General features: G+C 44.5%; 1 protein-coding gene across 6 annotated transcripts; it reads right to left on the reverse strand.

The window, feature by feature from the left end:
* Positions 1 to 350: 350 nt before the first annotated feature.
* On the reverse strand, positions 351 to 18,561 carry LOC115152473 (serine-rich adhesin for platelets). 6 transcript variants are annotated; one of them, XM_029697353.1, is made up of 5 exons: positions 18,270 to 18,561; positions 14,757 to 14,887; positions 12,738 to 12,912; positions 7,314 to 7,356; positions 351 to 6,582 (listed from the first exon to the last, which is right to left on the reverse strand). In XM_029697353.1, the coding sequence occupies exons 1-5, from the start codon at positions 18,398 to 18,400 to the stop codon at positions 1,720 to 1,722; spliced, it is 5,343 nt and encodes a 1,780-aa protein (XP_029553213.1). In that variant the 5' UTR covers positions 18,401 to 18,561; the 3' UTR covers positions 351 to 1,719. The 6 variants fall into 6 exon arrangements, with proteins under 6 accessions (XP_029553213.1, XP_029553226.1, XP_029553224.1 ...); XM_029697366.1 differs by lacking the exon at positions 12,738 to 12,912 and having other exon boundaries at positions 14,757 to 14,884; positions 18,173 to 18,367; XM_029697364.1 differs by lacking the exon at positions 12,738 to 12,912 and having other exon boundaries at positions 18,173 to 18,367.
* Positions 18,562 to 19,741: the final 1,180 nt, after the last annotated feature.

Here is a 19,741-nt window from a genome sequence, read left to right on the forward strand (position 1 = left end):
GACTGTATCGCGGTATTCTTACAGCATTGTAATTGGAATAGAGGAAACACCGTCTTAGTACAAGACCACTAAATAGCCCCATCCACACACTCGTTACATGCACTATTTAAAGCAGCAAGTATGTAATAAGGCTTTGCGTTCAGTATTGTTAGTCTAGGTCCATTAGTATAGTTGGAATGTGGTTTGGTAGGCCTGCTCTTGTGGTGTTGGTGGCAGGCATAACTATTCAGGTATACAAGGGGAAAGTCAAAACACTAATGTCACAGCACACAGTCTTTGGTTAGATATGATAGTTGGGCATAACAGTTTGATATATATATATATATACTTATAATACAAAGGGGCAGATACAGAATTAGAACTGGTTTATTGTTAATTCACAATATATTTACCATATACTTGATCCAAAAACAATTGTTGAATTACACAAAAAGTAATTCACAAAATTTTAATAACAATCATCTGTTAATAATGCACACATACGCATTTCAGGAAAACCTTCCAGACAACCAAAATAGAAAATACTGATTTCCATGAGAATTAAAACATTCAAAGATATTTACCTTGCATATCATATAGCATGCTAGCTTAAAGCATATTGATAGGCAGCACTTGACAATGAAATATGACCCCAGCCAAACTGAGTATGGTAGGTATACCTCTCACCGGGTGTAGGACTCTACCACAACAGGGCCCGTATTCTCAAGGAGTCTTAGTTTAGGAGTGCTCACCTAAGATCCGTTTTGGCTTCAGATCACAATGAATATGATCATATGTACAGGGGGGACCTGATCCTAGACCAGCACTCCTACTCTTTGTGAATAAAGGCCATGGTTAGAACAGCTGCAAAAGTATTAAAACAGGATAGGATAACTTCATAGCTAGAGCCCTTTGTTCGTTTAATCTGTAGCAGATGAGGAAATACCTTTAACCTAGCATATACAGTACACTTCCCACTGATAACTAAAAACATATATCAGACATGAGAAAGTCAAGTGAGAGGCCCATATTTCCAAGCAACCTGTGACATGACAAAAAAACAAAGTGCCATGCTCTTGGATATGGTGTAGAGTTCATGTGATGAGCTGCTCTTTGGATCCCAGGATAAGAGCATGACATTTACCTGTGATATGACAGTGTTGACTTCTTTACTGTCAGCCATGCACTTTTTATTTTATGGTATCCAATTGGTAATTACAGTCTTGTCCCATCGCTGCAACTCAAGCATCCCCTGAAACACAACCCAGCCAAGCCACACTGCTTCTTGACACAATGCCCACTTAACCCAGAAGCCAGCTGCACCAATGTGTTGGAGGATGCGCCGTACACCTGGAGACTGTGACAGCGTGCACTGCACCCGGCCCGCCACAGGAGTCACTAGTGCACGATGGGAGAAGAACATTCCTGCATGTCAAACCCTCCCCTAACCCGTACCACGCTGGGCCAATTTTGCGCCGCTTCATGGGTCTCCCGGTCGCGGACAGGTGCGACAGAGCCTGGACTCAAACCAGGTTCTCTACTGGCACAACTAGCACCGCGATGCAGTGCCTTAGCCCACTGCGCCACTCGGGAGGCCCAGAGCCATGCCCACTTAACAAGTCTATTTTTAGTGAGCATAAATAGGTGTGTAAGTAAGTATCCTTTCTATATAAGGAGACCAAAAGGAGACAGACAGACCCACTTTAGACTATTGAGATGCATCCCATACAGTATTTCTTCTCACAGTTCAGTCTCCTTCTCACCGCCATCACCTGCCAGGTAGTATTCATCATCTGTGGTTGTGTCAGAGCCTGAGTCGGACTCCTCGAAGACTGCCAGGTTGGAGACGTAGCCCCTGGAGGGTAGGCGCCCCCTAGGGGACAGGCTGTCCGGTGACGCCCTGCTGTCTGTGGGGGAGGCAGAGGAGGAGGAGCTGGGAGGGCGAGATATGCGTCTGGAGGCTGGGGACCAGGGAGGGGACAGAGGGGGGGTTAGAGGACCCTCTGTATCCCACAGGGAGTGAGAGGTCTCCAGGCTGCCATGGTTCCACATGCGGCCAGTGGTGGTGGAGGTTGGAGATGGGGCGGTGACCTCTGAACTCCAGGATACATTTCTGGGTAGAGATTTGGATCTAGCCTTGTGTGGATTTATAAAATTAGCTTTGATTGTTTTGATCTCATTTCTGGATGTCCTGTCACTAACGACAGACCAGTCATTTACAGCTTGGCTGTCACCTGTGGTTTTGTGGCCAGTGGTTGTGTGTGTGTCCCACATTGGTATTGTCCAATCACCTTTGACCCTACAGTCATCCCAAGTCATGACCTCTTCTCCAAAGGTCAGAGCGGGGTAAGTGAGGTCACTGACACTGCTGACGCTAGGGCCTGAGGAGATGCGTCCAGGACCCGAAGGTCGGCTGGAGAGCACAGAAGTCACAGAGAAGGAACGCCCAGCCTCAAGACCATATTTGAGATCAGCACAGGAGGAGAAGGATGCCAGACGTCCCTCACTGCCACGCTGATCTCCGGAACCAAACTCCCTGTCCCCTGGCTCACAGAGAGAGGTGGTCTTCTTCCTCTGAGGAATCCTGGGAATGTGGAACACGTTATCGTTCTCAGCGTCCTTCTGGCTGAAGTGGAAGACAGAGAAAGTGTTTCTGGGGCTGCCTGAGGAGGTTCTGTAGGCAGGGAGGGTTGCAGAGCGGCTGGGGTCCCAGGGTTGACGCATAACGGAGCTGAAGTCTCTCTGAGGAGGTTGCTTTCTGGCTCTACTGATCCTCTCCTCTTTGTAAGCTTCAAACTGCCGCCTTGTTGGGCTGATCTCGCTACTAGAAGGTTGGTCTTTGGGTTTCGTGATGCTTTCGTCCTTGTAAGACTCAAATTGAGGAAGGTCCATAACACAAGGCTGGTCTCTGTTTCTAGCCTCTGTATGGTCTTTAAAACCCTCAAACTGTGAGTGTTTACGTCTAACATTTTCCTCCGTCATATCTGACGTGTGCTCACTGCCAGCCCAGAAAGAGTTTGAAGGTTTGTGAACGCCATCATTCTCCCTCCATTTTTCCTCCTCTTCTCGATCGCTAGAACCACTGCTCTCAGTGACATCACTAATGTCACTGGCTCCTCTGACAGAAGGTGGCTGGGGTGTTCTCTTCGTCCTCTCGTCATCGAGACGTTTGACTCTGAAGGTCTGCCGGAGTCGACTCAGCACCAGGTCTATTTTGTTACTTTCCTTTTGCTCCTTCTCTGACTCTTTCTTTGGTTTCTCAGACTGAGGCATCGCTGGGTTTCTAGGGAGATTGGCAGCAGGTGTAGCAACAACATTGTCTCTCTTACCCCTCAGTGAGAATAAGCCTTTCTTTGGGCTCTGGGTTTGTAATGGAGCCGCTCCACTCTTAGGCAAACTCTCGCTTTTACACACAACCTTCTCAGTGTCTAATGCTCCACTGTCATTGGAGCTTTGGTATGATTGACAGCTGGGACTTCCAATCACCTGGCTGTGTTGTAATGGTAGACGGCAGAGTTCATTGGACTTTATCCCTGTGACGACTCGTGTGTCTGGAGTGTGTCGAGGAAAACAGGGCTGTGCAGGCCTAATACTGTCCAATATGGCAGAGGAATCAACTTTAGAAATCCTGTACACAAGTGTCTCAACATTGTCTTGACTGGTCTGTTTGGAGTTGTTGTTGACACAATCAATTTCCAAGGCAACAACCTTTGAACTGTCCTGTGACCTAGCCCTGTGATGGCCGTAGAAGGGGTAGTGTTGGGGTGAGAGAAGGGGTGAGGTTGTGTGTGTGACCTCACCCAGTGTTGGGCGTGAAGACTTGAGTGTGGAGTAGGGTGGGGAGCTAAATCGTGGCTTGGAAAAGCTCCCAAAATCTGGAAGGGAGAGAGGGGCAGCGGTCTCCCTCTGTGGTCCTATTGCGGTCGAGTCGGTTCCTGTGTGGTTGAATGTGAAGTTTGAAGTGTGGTCGCTAACACGCTCTGAGAGAGCTTGCCCTCCCTCCTTCACCAATGTATCAGATATTTTGGATAAGTTATGCATCGAGGTTCCCCTCCAAACTTGTAGTTTGGTGGTCCTGGGGGTTGGGGGAGACAAAGGTGACGTAGCCCAGGTTGGGCTGCTCGATCTCAGGGAGGAGAAGATGGCGGGACCCCCTACACTACGGAGGGGTCTGGTTGGGGACAGAGGTCTCTGAGGTGAATGAGACTGTGACAGCCGTAGTTGTGACTCCTGCCACGCTCTATGTGCTGTTACCCTCCCTTCCACTTGGGGCTGGTGTTTCTTAGGGGAGAGGTCTAGGCTGCCTATGAACGTCCTTTTCACCAGAGGGGACGAGCTGGGTGGGGAGAGGGGAAGGGTGGAGGGGGCCTGGGTGGTGGGGATACTCAGGGATATGGGGGTATAGCTGGCTGGGGACAACGGTCGGGTGTAGCGGGTCGGGGTTGGGATACTGGGGACGTAGCCGGTTTTAAGTAGGAGTGGTTGGGGAGTTGTGGTAGGCGTGTAAGCAGTTTTAGGGGACTGCAGTTGGGATGTGGGGGTGTGGGTGTTACTCACTATGGGAATCTGGCTTCTGACGACTGGGGGTGGAGATTTTGGGCTGTTTTGGGGGTCTTGGCTCATAGAGCTGGTGGTATTGAGTGAGCGGGAACTATAGAGGGGTCTGTGGCTACTGAGGGATGTGGAGGCGATACTGGTTTGTAAGGAGAGCTGTCTGGAAGAGGGGTTCGGGGAATGGGACTTATAAAGGATTCTATGACTACTGAGGGAGGATGGAGTGTCACTGGTTTCAGAGCTGGTTGGAGTCTTGGGGCTACATACGGTCAGAGGGGTGTAGATGGTGTCATAACTAGATGGCCTACTGTAGCGATCAGGCTTGCTGGACTTTATTGGGAAACTCAAAGTGCTCGAGCTAGCTGGGCTACTGTTGTTAGAACTGAAGGAGATATTGGACAAACAATAGGGTTTTTGTGATTGTCGGTCATTCGAGTTAAGGGAATCCTGAGTTTTGAGTATTCTATAGGAATCCTGGTCTGGGATATCTTGAGCATAAGTTCTTTTAAGGGTGCTCTGAGTTGTGTGTTTGCCAGTGACAGTATTGCGGTTTAGGTTGGTATTGTTGGGGGTGACTAAATTATTGTTGTTATTGATGCTGATTTGGGGATTGACACCAGTGTTATCATTGGTGCTAGAGGGGCCTGTGTTATTATTGCTGGAAGTGCTTGAGAGGCTGGATGTGTTGTTGTTGTTGTTGATAGCGGTAGTGGGACTGAGGGGGGAACTGGGATTAGACACACTGTCCTCCAGAGTAATGTGCTTTCTCCAGCTAGTAGATCTCAGGGTGGTTCCTCTGGGAAGAGACTGGCTCCTTAGAAAATCCAGGTGGTCATATTGGAACGGTGGAGAGGAAGGAAGATGAGTATCACTGATGGGAACCGTATTTCCATCTGGTCTCTCTGAGGGGGAAAGTCTCTCCAGACCACTTAACAGAAGAGTCTGCTTACTGGGGAAGGTTGGGTTGGGATACGCCCTGGAAGTCTGGGGAAGTTTGGTAAAGGGTATGCCCTCTGTGTCTTTGTAATTGGGCGAGGTTGAAAATAGTTGTGTCCTGTGTGTATTTGCTTCTCTGTGATTGGAAGTTGGTAAGGGGAGGTGCCTTGATCTCTCTATTGTCCTGTAAGTTGGAGAAGCTGAATTTGGGAGGAACTTGGACCTCTCTCTGGCTCCATCATTGGATGAGGTTAAGGAAAAGTGTGCCCTAATTGTCTCTGATGCTTTGTAATTGGTTGTGGTTGGAGAGAGGTGTGGACTTGAAGTCTCTCCATCTCTGTCATTGGTTGGAGAGGAGATATTGGTCTCTGAGTGGATAGAGCTCGCAACAGTGTTGAGCCTTCTCAGAGAGAAAAGAAGGCTACTGGTTGTTGGTTTGGAACTCAGCAATGATGTCTGGTCTCCTTGACGACTAGCCTGTAGCATTCCCTTGTGTACATGCAGGTCGGGAGAGAGGGGAGAGCTGGCAGTAACAGGGGAAACAGCTCCCCCCTCTTCCCCTCTGTTGACCAGCCTCCCCCAACTCACATCCAGAGAGACAGGCTTAGAAACTGGGGCCTTTGTTGGGTTGTCCAGTTTGAGGCTGGGAGTGCTTCCCTCATACCAGCCCCCCCCTGTGCTTCTGCTGCTTCCCAGTGTTGAAGCCCTCTCATGGACTTGTGATCCAAGGGTCAACCCCCTCTCCCCAACACGTTGGTTCTGTGTCTCCAGAAACTGTTGTTGTCGTCGTTGTCCCACAGAGTCTGTCTCGAGAGGGACTTGTGGCTTCAAAAGCACACCCCCCTCGCTCACTTCCTGTCCGCTACCTTGGGTTTCCTGTCCAGACTCACTGGTTGCCGTGCCAACCACACCAATGTCCGTACCGGCCATGCCCCGCTTGTTCCTGCGTATTCTCCCACTCCACTGCGGGGCGAGAACCGACACCAGCGTGGAGGACAACATGGCTGTCTTGGAATCCTCTTCCTCTTTAAAAGGAAGTGATGTCACTTCCTCTTCCTCTGAAGGGCGATTGGCTGGTATAAAATAATATGATGGTGAGACTTCTCTTTTCACCTGACGAGAAAGTTCAAAGTTCAAATCAGATTATATTGATATCAACAATTAGAGACATATCTGTTAAGCTTTAACCTCAAAGCCAAAGGTTTTCCATGAAAAAGAGAATCTATGATTGAACTATTTTGCATTTAGTCCAAAAGTTATGCAACATCAGAAATGTCAAATCTATTGCCTTAGATCAAACTGCAGCATGTAATGGTTTTCATATGTCAACACTGTGGCTTGTCACTCCACACCTCCCAAAGCTATGTAGGCTGAGTGGTAGAGTATTTGTGTGTGACAACACATTTAATCTGACATGGAAATCCAAATAGTGTACTTATTGCAACTGGAGCATTGCAGGAGTCATGTTCCCATGGAAATGTTATTAAAGTAATTAGTCTGGACAAACAGGTTATTTCCAAGTACATGAGATTTCCACAGAAACACCATTTTTCTCCTCCCCAAACTGGCATTCATGTTGGTTGTTTTCAGATTACACAATGTTCAAACTGACATTGATTATGTGCCAACGATTTAATTGAAGCATTCATAATATGGCCTTCATGGCGCTGTTAATATAGCAGATGCCATTAGCAGTCATGACAGTTAATGTTGGCTAATGACAACACTATAATGACACAAACTGGTGACATTAACTGTAATGACTGTTAATAACATGTCTATTGTGTTATTAAGTAAAGTGTCACTAATAATGTTGCCACTAAATGGTAATGCTTTATGTTTACCTGTGCTTGAGCTATAGGTGTGTTCCTTACAGGTCCCTGAGAACTGGAGCAGCAGGGAAATGTAGAGAAAAACATTAGAACACATCATTACAATGAATGTTAATGGTTATACAGTGCATTCAGAAACTAATCAGACCCCTTGACCTTTTCCACGTTGTTACGTTACAGCCTTATTCTCAAACTGATTCAATTAGATTGAGGAAACAATTTACACACAATACCCCATAATGACAAAGTGAAAACAGTTTTGAAATGTAAGCAAATTTATTACAAATAAAATAAAGATACCTTATTTACATATGTATTCAGACCCGTTGCTATGAGACTCAAAATTGAGCTCAGGTGCATCCTGTTTCCATTGATCATCCTTGAGATGTTTCTACACTTGATTGGAGTCCATCTGTGGTAAATTCAATTGATTGGACATGATTTGGAAAGGCTCCACAGTTGACACTGCCCTCTCCACAAAAACCAAGCCATGAGGTCGAAGGAATTGTCCGTAGAGCTCAGAGACAGGATTGTGTCGAGGCACAGATCTGGGGAAGGGTACCAAAAATGTCTGCATCATTGAAAGTCCCAAACAACAGTGGCCTCCATCATTCTTAAATGGAAGAAGTTTGGAACCACCAAGACTCATCCTACAACTGGCCACCCGGCCAAACTGAGCAATCGGGGGAAAAAGGCCTTGGACAGAGCTTCAGAGTTCCTCTGTGGAGATGGGAGAACCTTCCGGAAGGGCAACCATCTCTGCAGCACTCCACCAATCAGGCCTTTATGGTAGTGTGGCCAGACGGATGCCACTCCTCAGTAAAAGGCACATGACAGCCCGCTTGGAGTTTGCCAAAAGGCACCTAAAGGACTCAGACCATGAGAAACAAAGTTTTCTGGTCTGATGGAACCAAGATTGAACTCTTTGGCTTGAATGCCAATCGTCACGCCTGGAGGAAACCTGGCATCCTCCCTACGGTGAAGCATGGTGGTGACAGCATCATGCTGTGGGGATGTCTTTCAGCGGAAGGGACTAGGAGACTAGTCAGGATTGAGGGGAAGATGAACGGCACAAAGTACAGAGAAATCCTTGATGAAGTCCTGAGCACTCTGGAGCAGGTTCTCAGACTGGGGAGAACGTTCACCTTCCAACAGACAACGACCCTAAGCACACAGACAAGACAACGCAGGAGTGGCCCAGCCAAAGTCCTTAAGTGGTGCAGCCAGAGCTCGGACTTGAACCCGTTTGAATGGCTGAGGTAGAGTGCCTCATGATAAGCTGTAGACCACACTATCTACCAAGAGAGTTTTCATCTATATTTTTCGTAGCCGTCTTTTACCACCACAAACCGATGCTGGCACTAAGACCGCACTCAACAAGCTGTATAAGGCCATAAGCAAACAAGAAAATGCTCATCCAGAAGCGGCACTCCTAGTGGCCGGGGACTTGAAATCATTGAAATCATTTTTACCTCATTTCTACCATCATGTCACACGTGCTGGTAGAAATTAGCGTTCACGTATTTTTTATTTATTTTACTTCACACACAGAGACGCATACAAAGCTCTCCCTCGCCCTCCATTTGACAAATGTGACCATAATTATATCCTCCTGATTCTTGCTTAGAAGCAAAAACTAAAGCAGGAAGTACCAGTGCCTCACTCAATATGGAAGTGGTCAGATGATGCGGATGCTACGCTACAGGAGTGTTTTGCTAACACAGACTGGAATATGTTCCGGGATTCATCCAATGGCATTGAGTAAGTAGTATACCACCTCAGTCACTGGCTTCATCAATAAGTGTATTGACGATGCCGTCCTCACAGTGACCATGCGCACATATCCCAACCAGAAGCCATGGATTACAGACAACATCCACACCGAGCTTAAGGCTAGAGCTGCCGCTTTCAAGGAGCGGGACACTAAGCTGGACGCTTATAAGAAATCCTGCTATGCCCTCAGACAAACCATCAAACAGGCAATGCGTCAATACAGGACTAAGATTGAATTGAATCTCACTACACTGGCTCTGATGCTCATCGGATGTGGCAGGGCTTGCAAACTATTACGGACTACAATGGGAAACCCAGCCGCAAGCTGCCCAGTGATGCAAGCCTACCAGACAAGATAAATGCCTTTTATGCTTGCGTCGAGGCAAACAACACTGAAGCATGCATGAGAGCACCAGCTGTTCCGGACGACTGTGTGATCCCGCTCTCCGTAGCCAATGTGAGCAAGACCTTTAAACAGGTCAACATTCACAAGGCCGCGGGGCCAGACGGATTACAAGGACGTGTACTCAGAGCATGTGCGGACCAACTGGCAAGTGTCTTCACTGACATTTTTCAACCTCTCCCTGACCGAGTCTAATACCTACGTTTAAAGCAGACCACTATAGTTCCTGTGCCCAAGAAAGCGAAGGTAACCTGCCTAAATGACTACCGCCCCTTAGCACTCATGTCGGTAGCCATGAAATGCTTTGAAAGGCTGGTCATGGCTCACATCAACAGCATCCTCCAGGATACCTTAGACCTACTCCAATTCGCATACCGCTCCAACAGATCCACAGATGACGCAATCTCAGTCCCACTCCACACTGCCCTTTCCCACCTGAACAAAAGGAACACCTATGTGAGAATGCGGTTCATTGACTACAGCTCAGCATTCAACACCATAGAGCCCACAAAGCTCATCACTAAGCTAAGGACCCTGGGACTAAACACCTTCCTCTGCAACTGGATTCTAGACTTCCTGACAGGCCGGCCCCAGGTGGTAAGGGTAGGCAACAACACCTCTGCCACGCTGATTCTCAACACGGGAGCCCCTCAGGGGTGCGTGCTTAATCCCCTCCTGTACTCCCTGTTCAACCACGACTGCATGGCCATGCACGACTCAAACACTATCATTTACATTGACCCCCCCCACCTTTGATTTTACACTGCTGCTACTCATTGTTTATTATCTATGCATTATCACTTTACCCCTAACTACATGTACAAACTACCTCAATTAACCTGTAGCCCACACATTAACTCGGTACTGGTAGCCCCTGTACATAGCCTTGGTATTGTTATTTTATTATGTTACTTTTTATTCATTTTTTTTAAACTTCATTTAGTAAATATTTTCTTAGCTCTATTTCTTGAACTTCATTGTTGGTTAAGGGCTTGTAAGTAAGCATTTCACGGTAAGGTCTACACCTGTTGTATTCGGAGCATGTGACAAAATTTGATTTGATCTCCTGAGAGACCTGAAAATAGCTGAGCAGCGACGCTCCCCATCCTACTTGACAGAGATTGAGAGGATCTGCAGAGAAGAATACCCGAGAAGACTCGAGGCTGTAATCGCTGCCAAAGGTGCTTCAACAAAGTACTGAGTAAAAGGGTCTGAATACTTATGTAAATGTTGTGTTTTTAATTTTAATACATTTGCAAAATAATTTTTTTTTAAATTATGCTTTGTAATTATGGGGTATTGTGGGTAGATTGATGAGGGGCAAAAAACTATTGAATCCAGTTTAGAATAATGTTGTAACGTAACAAAATGTGGAAAAAGTCAAGGGGTCTGAATACTTTCCGAATGCACTGTATACCATAATATGTAAGACACACAAGCATGCAGACACACCTCCTGGGTGTTAATGTTTTGTAAAGATTACAGGTGTTACAAGTTTTTCATTCACCCTGATCCACAGGATCAACTACATTCCATCTTCTCTCTTGACCTCCATTGCTCATTCTCCCCTTCTTGTCTATCCTCCAGCTCTCCCTTTTTCATGATTTATGTTTACCTGGGCTCATAGCCGCGGGAAGTAGGGGTGTAACAGAATTGTGGGGGTTATGGGCATATTTATGTTAGATTGTTATCAGGTCTCTGTCTGTATTGGTGTTTTAGCTGATATATCAGTCAGCAGGGTGTGGCTGCCTGGGCGTGTTGAGTGTTGAGCAATGGGAGCAGATCCAACAATATACCCATAACCCCCTCAAATCTGAATTATAAATAAATATATTTTAATTTAAAAAATATTGAATATTTAAAACATTTTCACAAAAGTAGCGCACTGGGCCTTTACTTGTATTAGCAGACTGATAGACGCCTGTAGCACAGGCAAAACATTTTTTTACCAGCAAAAATTAAGAAGAATCCTGTCCTCAAATGTCCTGTCCTCAAATGTTTACATCAAAAAGGTGCAAAGTTATGGGCAAAGACACAAAACATCCAAAATTAAATGTTTTTATTGATCAAATAACATGGAAAACAACCCCTTTTTGTGCAGTATTAATTTACCATCGTTACAAACCACTTAAATGTACATTACTGTATTGTACACAAGCTGGTCATCTAGGTTTGTAACTAGACCATCACCATGAAGAAAAACAATGTACAGTAGAGTAATTGAGTACATTGAGACATCAAGTGGTTTGTGATGATGTGATGATCTGGCTGAGTTGGTAGAGCATGGCCCTTGCAATGCTAGGGTTGTGGGTTTGATTCCCATGGGGGACCAGTATGAAAATGTATGCACTAACTACTGTAAGTTGCTCTGGGTAAGAGTGTCTACTGAAAAGGAATGAATAGACCATTTCAGTTCACATAGAAATAAGTTGCATTTGCAAAGTATTTCACGGAACTGGGAGACATATCAAGCAACTATTTTTATATTTGAACAGTATTATCAGATTAACTGTTTGGTGTAGATAATTATCAGACTCAAGTTACAAATGCTGGTAAACACTCAACTACAAATACATTTAGTTAGGACACTGGGCCTTTACTAGTCCTGTTTTAGCAAACCACATATAGATATATTCAGCAGATGCAATGTTTTTCTTTCTGCGTCGAAAACGTCACAGCACCCCCCCCAAACTACTTCCAGCGGTGTTGCCTGGCTATGTTAGCAATAGCGGAACAGAGTAATAACTGAATGCCTTAAAATCACACACAAACACAGGGCCACAGTGCTACTATATAAGTTGATGGTGAGAGGTGTGTGGCCTCAGTCTAAAGGGCTGACATGGATAGGTGACAATACAGCCAGGTAAAGGTCGGCTGTTACTAAGGGACAGTGTTTGACAAATGACTCGTACTGATAAGAGTTGCATTCATCTCTGACATATATTACACACGCACGGAATCATGCACGCACGCACGCACGCGCGCACGCACACACACACACACACACATCTAAGAAATCAATCTGAAGTATTTCCTCAGTACAGCAGTCCAAGGAACTAATTAACCTTGGTTAAACCTGTTTACATTCATATCATTGATTTATGGAGCCGTGTTGGTGCAAATCTATCTGTACACATACATAGATGGTAACAGAAGGAGAGTTTCTAAGAGAAGGCCAATAAAATAAAATACATCACCGTATAATGCAAAATCCCATAACTAAGGCTATAAACTCTAGCTTTAAAAATGCTCTGTCTCACCTGTGTAGACAGTGTTCCCTCTGAGCTATGGACTCTAGTTTTTCCAGGTCGTGTTTCTTGCTGTGTTGAGAGGAGAGTCTGAAGGAAAGGGAGGATGTAAACCAGGTCTGGTTGGGGTTCTTGTTCAGAACTGCAGGTTGGCCGTGACTCTCCTCCCTGGTCCTCAAAGTTAGCTCTGGTCACAAACATCCCATATGGTATTAGAGTAGAGTTTATAACTAGACCTGTAATAGGTACTAATAGAACAGTCCATGTGGATCTGTAGCAGACAGGTAAATCACTGCACACTGCTGTAAATTCCCTCAGTTGTGTCCCCTGTAGTGCTGAGCGATTAGTGCTTTTTGAGGTTGGTTCGTTTCGTTTTGATTATTAAAAGATAAATAACGCTTTTCGATTTTTTATATATTTTTTTAAACATGAAATAATGACTTTTTAAAGCCAAAAAGAGTGAACATTCAATTGCCAAAACATTAACGTATTCCATTGTCTATGTCTGGTCCACATTGGGTAGACATCAATAGAAAAAAAGGAAATTACTATGAAATAATAAATATTTCAGTTGTGTATATTACTTAGCTTTTATTTGATGACTATTATTTTTCATTGCTTAAAGTAATCTCATCAGTAGCAGTCAGCCAGCCAGGCCATCTAACGTTATGTTATCCAAAATTACATCTAGAATCGGCTTCCTATATCGCAACAAAGCATCCTTCACTCATGCTGCCAAACACACCCTCGTAAAACTGACCATCCTACCGATCCTCGACTTCGGTGATGTCATCTATAAAATAGCCTCAAACACTCTACTCAACAAATTGGATGCAGTCTATAACAGTGCCATCCGTTTTGTCACCAAAGCCCCATACACTACCCACCATTGCGACCTGTACGCTCTCGTTGGTTGGCCCTCGCTTCATACTCGTCGCCAAACCCACTGGCTCCAGGTCATCTACAAGTCTCTGCTAGGTAAAGCCCTGCCTTATCTCAGCTCGCTGGTCACCATAGCAGCACCCACTCATAGCACGCGCTCCAGCAGGTATATCTCACTGGTCACCCCCAAAGCCAATTCCTCCTTTGGTCGTCTTTCCTTCCAGTTCTCTGCTGCCAATGACTGGAACGAACTGCAAACATCTCTGAAGCTGGAGACTCATACCTCCCTCACTAGCTTTAAGCATCAGCTGTCAGAGCAGCTCACAGATCACTGCACCTGTACATAGCCCATCTGTAAACAGCCCATCTATCTACCTACCTCATCCCCATACTGTATTTATTTATTTATCTTGCTCCTTTGCACCCCAGTATCTCTACTTGCACATTCATCTTCTGCACATCTACCATTCCAGTGTTTAATTTTTACTAGTTCTTTTTACTAGTTCTTCAAAGTAGACAAACGGTCTCTGTACCCCTTGTCGTTGTGAACATTGCTCTCTTATGCGGTCTGTGTGTATCTAACCTAATGTAGCAGGCATAAAAGTGTATCAGTCCAGAGATCTGTATACAATGACGAGATGCTCATGTCTATTCCCTAACAATGGGAGTCGTTGTTCCAAAGGCGGGAAGGCAGTCGACAAGCTTAGGTTCAAAATAAGCCCATAGAAACGCATTGGGCTTATTTACATTTACATTTTAGTCATTTAGCAGACGCTCTTATCCAGAGCGACTTACATTTTTTTTCTGGCCTGGCCCCCCGTGGGAATCGAACCCACAACCCTGGCGTTGCAAACACCATGCTCTACCAACTGAGCTACAGGGAAGGCTATTTTGGACCGATTTCGGCGAGAGTGAAACCTCTCGCTTCGCCTCTTCCTCTCTGATCTGTCTCTGTCATTGTATATAATTACCATGTTTCTGTGCTGACGTAGGTTGAGTTTACTTAATGAAAACTACAACTCCCTTCAGCCTACATAGTTCTTGACATAATTTCTCAAATCTCTCGTGAATGATTTGATTTCTCTGGGCTCACAAATAAACTAAATGGAATTCAAGTAATTGAACCGATAATTGCTCAGCACTAGTCACCTGTGTCTCTAAGGTGTGCCTTTTCTATTCCTCCACTGTTGGCACTGAGTGGTGTCTGAGTGCACTGGTCAGTTTCCACTTCGTTTCCATGATGATTCTTCTCCTGGGACCACCTCACATCCTGGGGTCTCCTGGGGAACAACACACCTAAGTATCCATGGAAACCAGATCAGGCATGACCAGAACCTAAGTCTAATAATATGGAACTAGACCATAATGACAAGGTCCAATCTGTCATAGGCAATAGCAGCAGGTGAGTGACTGTGATTCTAACACTCACATTATCTGTCCATCAGCCTTACCTGACATATAAAATCATTTGGTTTATTTTAGAATGATCCGCTCCCGTCACTCAACACGCCCAGGCAGCCACACACTGCTGACTGATATACCAGCTAAAACACCAATACAGACAGAGACCTGATAATAATCTAACATAAATATGCCCATAATGTTACAGAGCAACTATCTGACACACATCTATCTGATGATCTCTGTCTCTCCACAGACTAATGTAACCAATCACAACCAGTCAGTATAATCCCACTAAAGAGCTGATTATTCACCCTGATTCTAAACATAATCTGGTCACTGGGAAAGATACCAAAGTAATCAGAGAGTACTATACCTCAGGGAGATGCAGTGATTACCATCTCGACTACACTGTGTTGTCCTGTTCTGGGCTGGCTGGCAGCTACCAGCATGGGCCAAGTTCAAATCAACTGCGACTACAGTTTAAAGCCTCTAGCTGTCTTTGGCATGGAAGTCACATGAGGATTCTCTGTCTCAGTGTGCCTCTTTGTCTGTCTGTCTGACTGACTCGCAATCTGTCCATCTTCTGTTTCTTTCATTTTCTTTCTCCCTCCCTTTTTCTCCCTCCCAATACAGAGGCATGGCCCTATACTGTGGGTGAAACAAGCCATTACACAAGCTGCTACACCTTTCCTTTAGAAAATACTTGTTGGCTGTAAGGCTTCCTAAGCTCTGCATCATAACAGGACAACGTGGCAGGACATGCTATAAGTAGAGCTCTCCTGTGGTAATCATTCCTTTAACTAGCCAAATTCAACAGACTTCAGGGCAGAGTCAGTCAATGTTTTTACTCTTTCTTTCTCCCACAGACCATGAGCGCATTGATGTCAACAAGGAAAAACAGGTGAACATGTTCTATTCACAGAAACACCACACTGTTGTTGGTTGGCCTAAATCTTCCAAACTATGATCAAACTAAACTGGAATGCTTACAGCACCGAGCACCTCAAGCCAAAGCAAACATCTATCCTAAAGGAAAGCTTCACATCCGTTCTGAGTAAATAAAAAAGTTGGTCAAACCACTCTGCTCGCCACAGCAGCATGCATGTGCTTCAAGGCTTATTTTCTTCAAAATGTCTAACATGCCCAGCACGACATGCAAGATAATATCTACATGAAAGGTCATAATCCTGTCATAAGATGTTCAAAATGATTTGCATAAATCAACCTTTCTGTAAGCTTATTGTGAAGCCATATAATGGCTGTCCATTTTGATCTTCACAGATGTACACTGAGTGTACAAACATTAGGAACACCTGGTCTTTCCATGACATAGATCGACCAGATGAAAGCTATGATTCCTTATTGATGTCACTTGCTAAGTGTAGATGAAGGGGAAGAGACAGGTTAAAGGAGGATTTAAGCCTTCAAGGGGATTTGGCTTTTCAATAGGTCACGGGCGAAATTGTGGTGTAGATACTTGTGGGGATGAATAGTAGACAGGGGTCAGACATTTTAAAACAGATTTCCTGCAATTCTACACATTACTTACTATGGCTCTCTTGAGGCATCAGTGGAGGGATAAGTGGAAGTTGCTATTGCTATTTCCTCAGAGGATGATATGGAAACACAAATAAATGACTGTGGGGGACGAATTGAACTGTTCTGAATATTGGGGGGAGGGGGCGTGGACGATGACATGTCCCCCCATCCCCATGTCAATTTCGCCTAGGTTAGCCTATGACCTCACAGCAAACATTGGTAATGTCACAACCATCTGCCAGTCCCACCCCAACTGAATACTTGCACAGTAAAGGCAATGCTTTATAGCACAGATTTGTTTACCTTTTGTAGAGGGATTGATATGGGATTAAGAAAGTTGACTTAATTGGCAAAGGAACAATTCTGAACATGCATGGAGGCCTATGGTTCTATACAAATGCCAGCACAACTTTGTTTCCTAGGTGACCTTTAAAGTAACTGTCTAGTGAAAATCTCACTTTTAAAAGTTACTCTTAACTCATACCCAGATAATGTTGTTGAATAGTCCTATATTCGTATTTGTGGCCAAAACAAAAAACCCACCTCAAACAGACTGTTTCAAAAATGTTTGCTATTTAATGTTGGCTCATTAAATAAAGGTGAAATTGACTGAGCTGGCAAATCAGCAGTATACTCGCATTGATACACACACACACACACACACACACACACACACAGCGAGACATGGTTTAACGTGACCAAGCCCCCAGTAGGGTACAGCCGTAGGGTACTCCCGTTACTCCTATGTTCAATTACTTACTTTACTCATAACCCGACGACAACGGCTGTATTTATTTGTATCATTCTACAAACATTTTGGATATACTTTGTTGGTCATTTTTAACGTACTTCCATGCCGTCTTAAATCAACAAACTACATCATACCTAAAAACACTGACTCTACACGTAAAAATGTGCGCATGAACAGATTTACATACCATGCGATGGTCATTCACGATTATCAGCCAAAGAGCTGTTTCCAATAGACTTTCTTCAGCTAGCTAATGTTAGCTAACCCTGCTTTTATATCTAACGTGAATAAATGTGGTTGCGTACTGTTTTGTTTGAACAATAGTAGGAGAAAAGACCACCCAAATAAGTTTCATCAACTGCCCAAGGACCAGTTCTAACTAGCTATGTGTATTGCCTGTGTAAACTGAAGATTCCACCAAGTCGGTGTAGATATTACCATAGGCTACTTTGGGCCATTTGGTAGGGTTGGCTGCACAGCTGGTCTTCGGCAAGTTGAAAGAACATATAGGCAAGCGAACAAGAAAACTGTTCTATATATATAGACCGTTCAAGGGCAGGCAAAGACTTGGAGGAAAAGTATTTCACTCATATTTTAAATAATTATAGACTATATTTCATAGAAATCGGAAACACTGGACAGTTACTTTAAAATGTTAGGGAGCATGCATGTGTGAGCTAGTCCCTTACAGATGAACCAGAGTTTAACTATCCGACTGTTACATAAAACACATCGAAAGTTCGTATCTTGCGTAAAATACAAGTTCAAACGCAAGTGGGCCTAGGCTGAACAAGAAGGCTAGAAGATAAAACCCCCCAAAATGTAAAACCAAACATGTCCAAATTATATCGAATGATATCAGCCTACTGACCTTAAATTGCTGCAAATGTATGGACTTCACAATCCCGTAGCCTATCATTTGCAAAGAAGCAATTACAACTAAGTTTTAAATGAATCAAGACATTTACTCTGTCTTTTTCGTCCTCTTCCACTTTGCGTCTCTCTGGACAGGAACCTTTGGCGCCTCTGTCTCTTCCTCTCTCTCCTTCTCTCCACCTAGAAATCTGAGATCTACCTTCGCCTCGTCATGTGCTGACATTATCAGTCTACCTGTCTGCTCCCGTTTGGTTACCCTCCGTTAACCAATTGAGGCGGGAGGGAGGCTTAAAACACCGCCGGCGAAAAGGCAGAAAGGAATTTAAGTACATCGTACATCGCCATTCCTGAGGCTGATCCGCCATTACTGGCATTCTCCGCGTGAAATGGGTTTCCTCTCTCCCGCCTCTCCCTCCCTTGGGTGTGACACAAGGTCACCTTTGTGCATGAGAACTGGACAGGACAGGTGCGGCGAAGAAGTTTCGCTTTCTCTAAACAACAGACCGTTAGGGAATCGATTAGATAAGGTTACTACCTAGATACGGTGGGGGTCATTTCCTTGCTGAATGTACACATACTTCTAACCAAACCGACATTCAGTAAGATTTTGCGTTTGGCCTTATAGGCAATAAAAAACATCGAGCTCTAAACGTGTTCCTAAAGTAGACTTGTCTAACTTCTACACTTGCTGGTTTGAATGATTTAGTCTTTAAATAGGTTACAGTCTGGCGCTGAGTAAATAATAGGTAATCTGGAATTAATGTCACATTTAGAACAGGAGACATAACGCCGCCGCACGCTCTGAATTTAATTCAATTTAAATGGCTTTATTGGCAGGGGAAACATGTTTACACTGCCAAAGTAAGTTGATAGAAAATAGATCTCTCTCACGCTCTGTAATGTGACTGAATAGACACTAGAGGACGCAGCCACACAGGGCTGATTCAATGAGGCTTTTGCATTTTTACATCTTGCACACGGTTCGATTTTTAGCAGTTTTTCTCCAGTTAAAAAAAATCAATATTAATCAGGATGTGTGTGGCGGTGTGTGCTGTTGTTCAGGATGACTCTGGAGATTGATGATGCGAGGAGGATAATCATTTTTTTGTGCCAATCGTTGGAAGCCATTAATTATCCCCTTATTAACCCCCAATGAGAAACACACACACACACTGGTACAGACAGGTAGACACAATTACATGCACATTGAGACTTTCTTTGGCACCCAGTCACCACATGCTCCTACACTGCAAATGCATATAATCCAAGGCACTATACTAAACATCAATGTTAATCAATGATGGAGGCAAAAAGGAAGAGATGGAGAGAGTTAGACAGAAATAAAGAAATTAGAATTCTGTTGTGGCTGATGACACAAACGTATTTGGAATGAAGAGGTGGTGTTGTGTGTGTGTGAGTGAGGTGTAGTTGTCAGATTGAGACAGCTAGGCTTTACATACGTCATAAGCCTCCTGTCACCCGAACCATAAATTGCCGTCAGGCCTTTACAAATACATCTCCTCGAGGGATTCAAACGGGGCCAATTCATATCCAAGAATTGATT

This window comes from Salmo trutta, chromosome 2 (genome assembly GCF_901001165.1).
Source record: "Salmo trutta chromosome 2, fSalTru1.1, whole genome shotgun sequence".
NCBI classification, from domain to species: Eukaryota; Metazoa; Chordata; class Actinopteri; order Salmoniformes; family Salmonidae; genus Salmo; species Salmo trutta.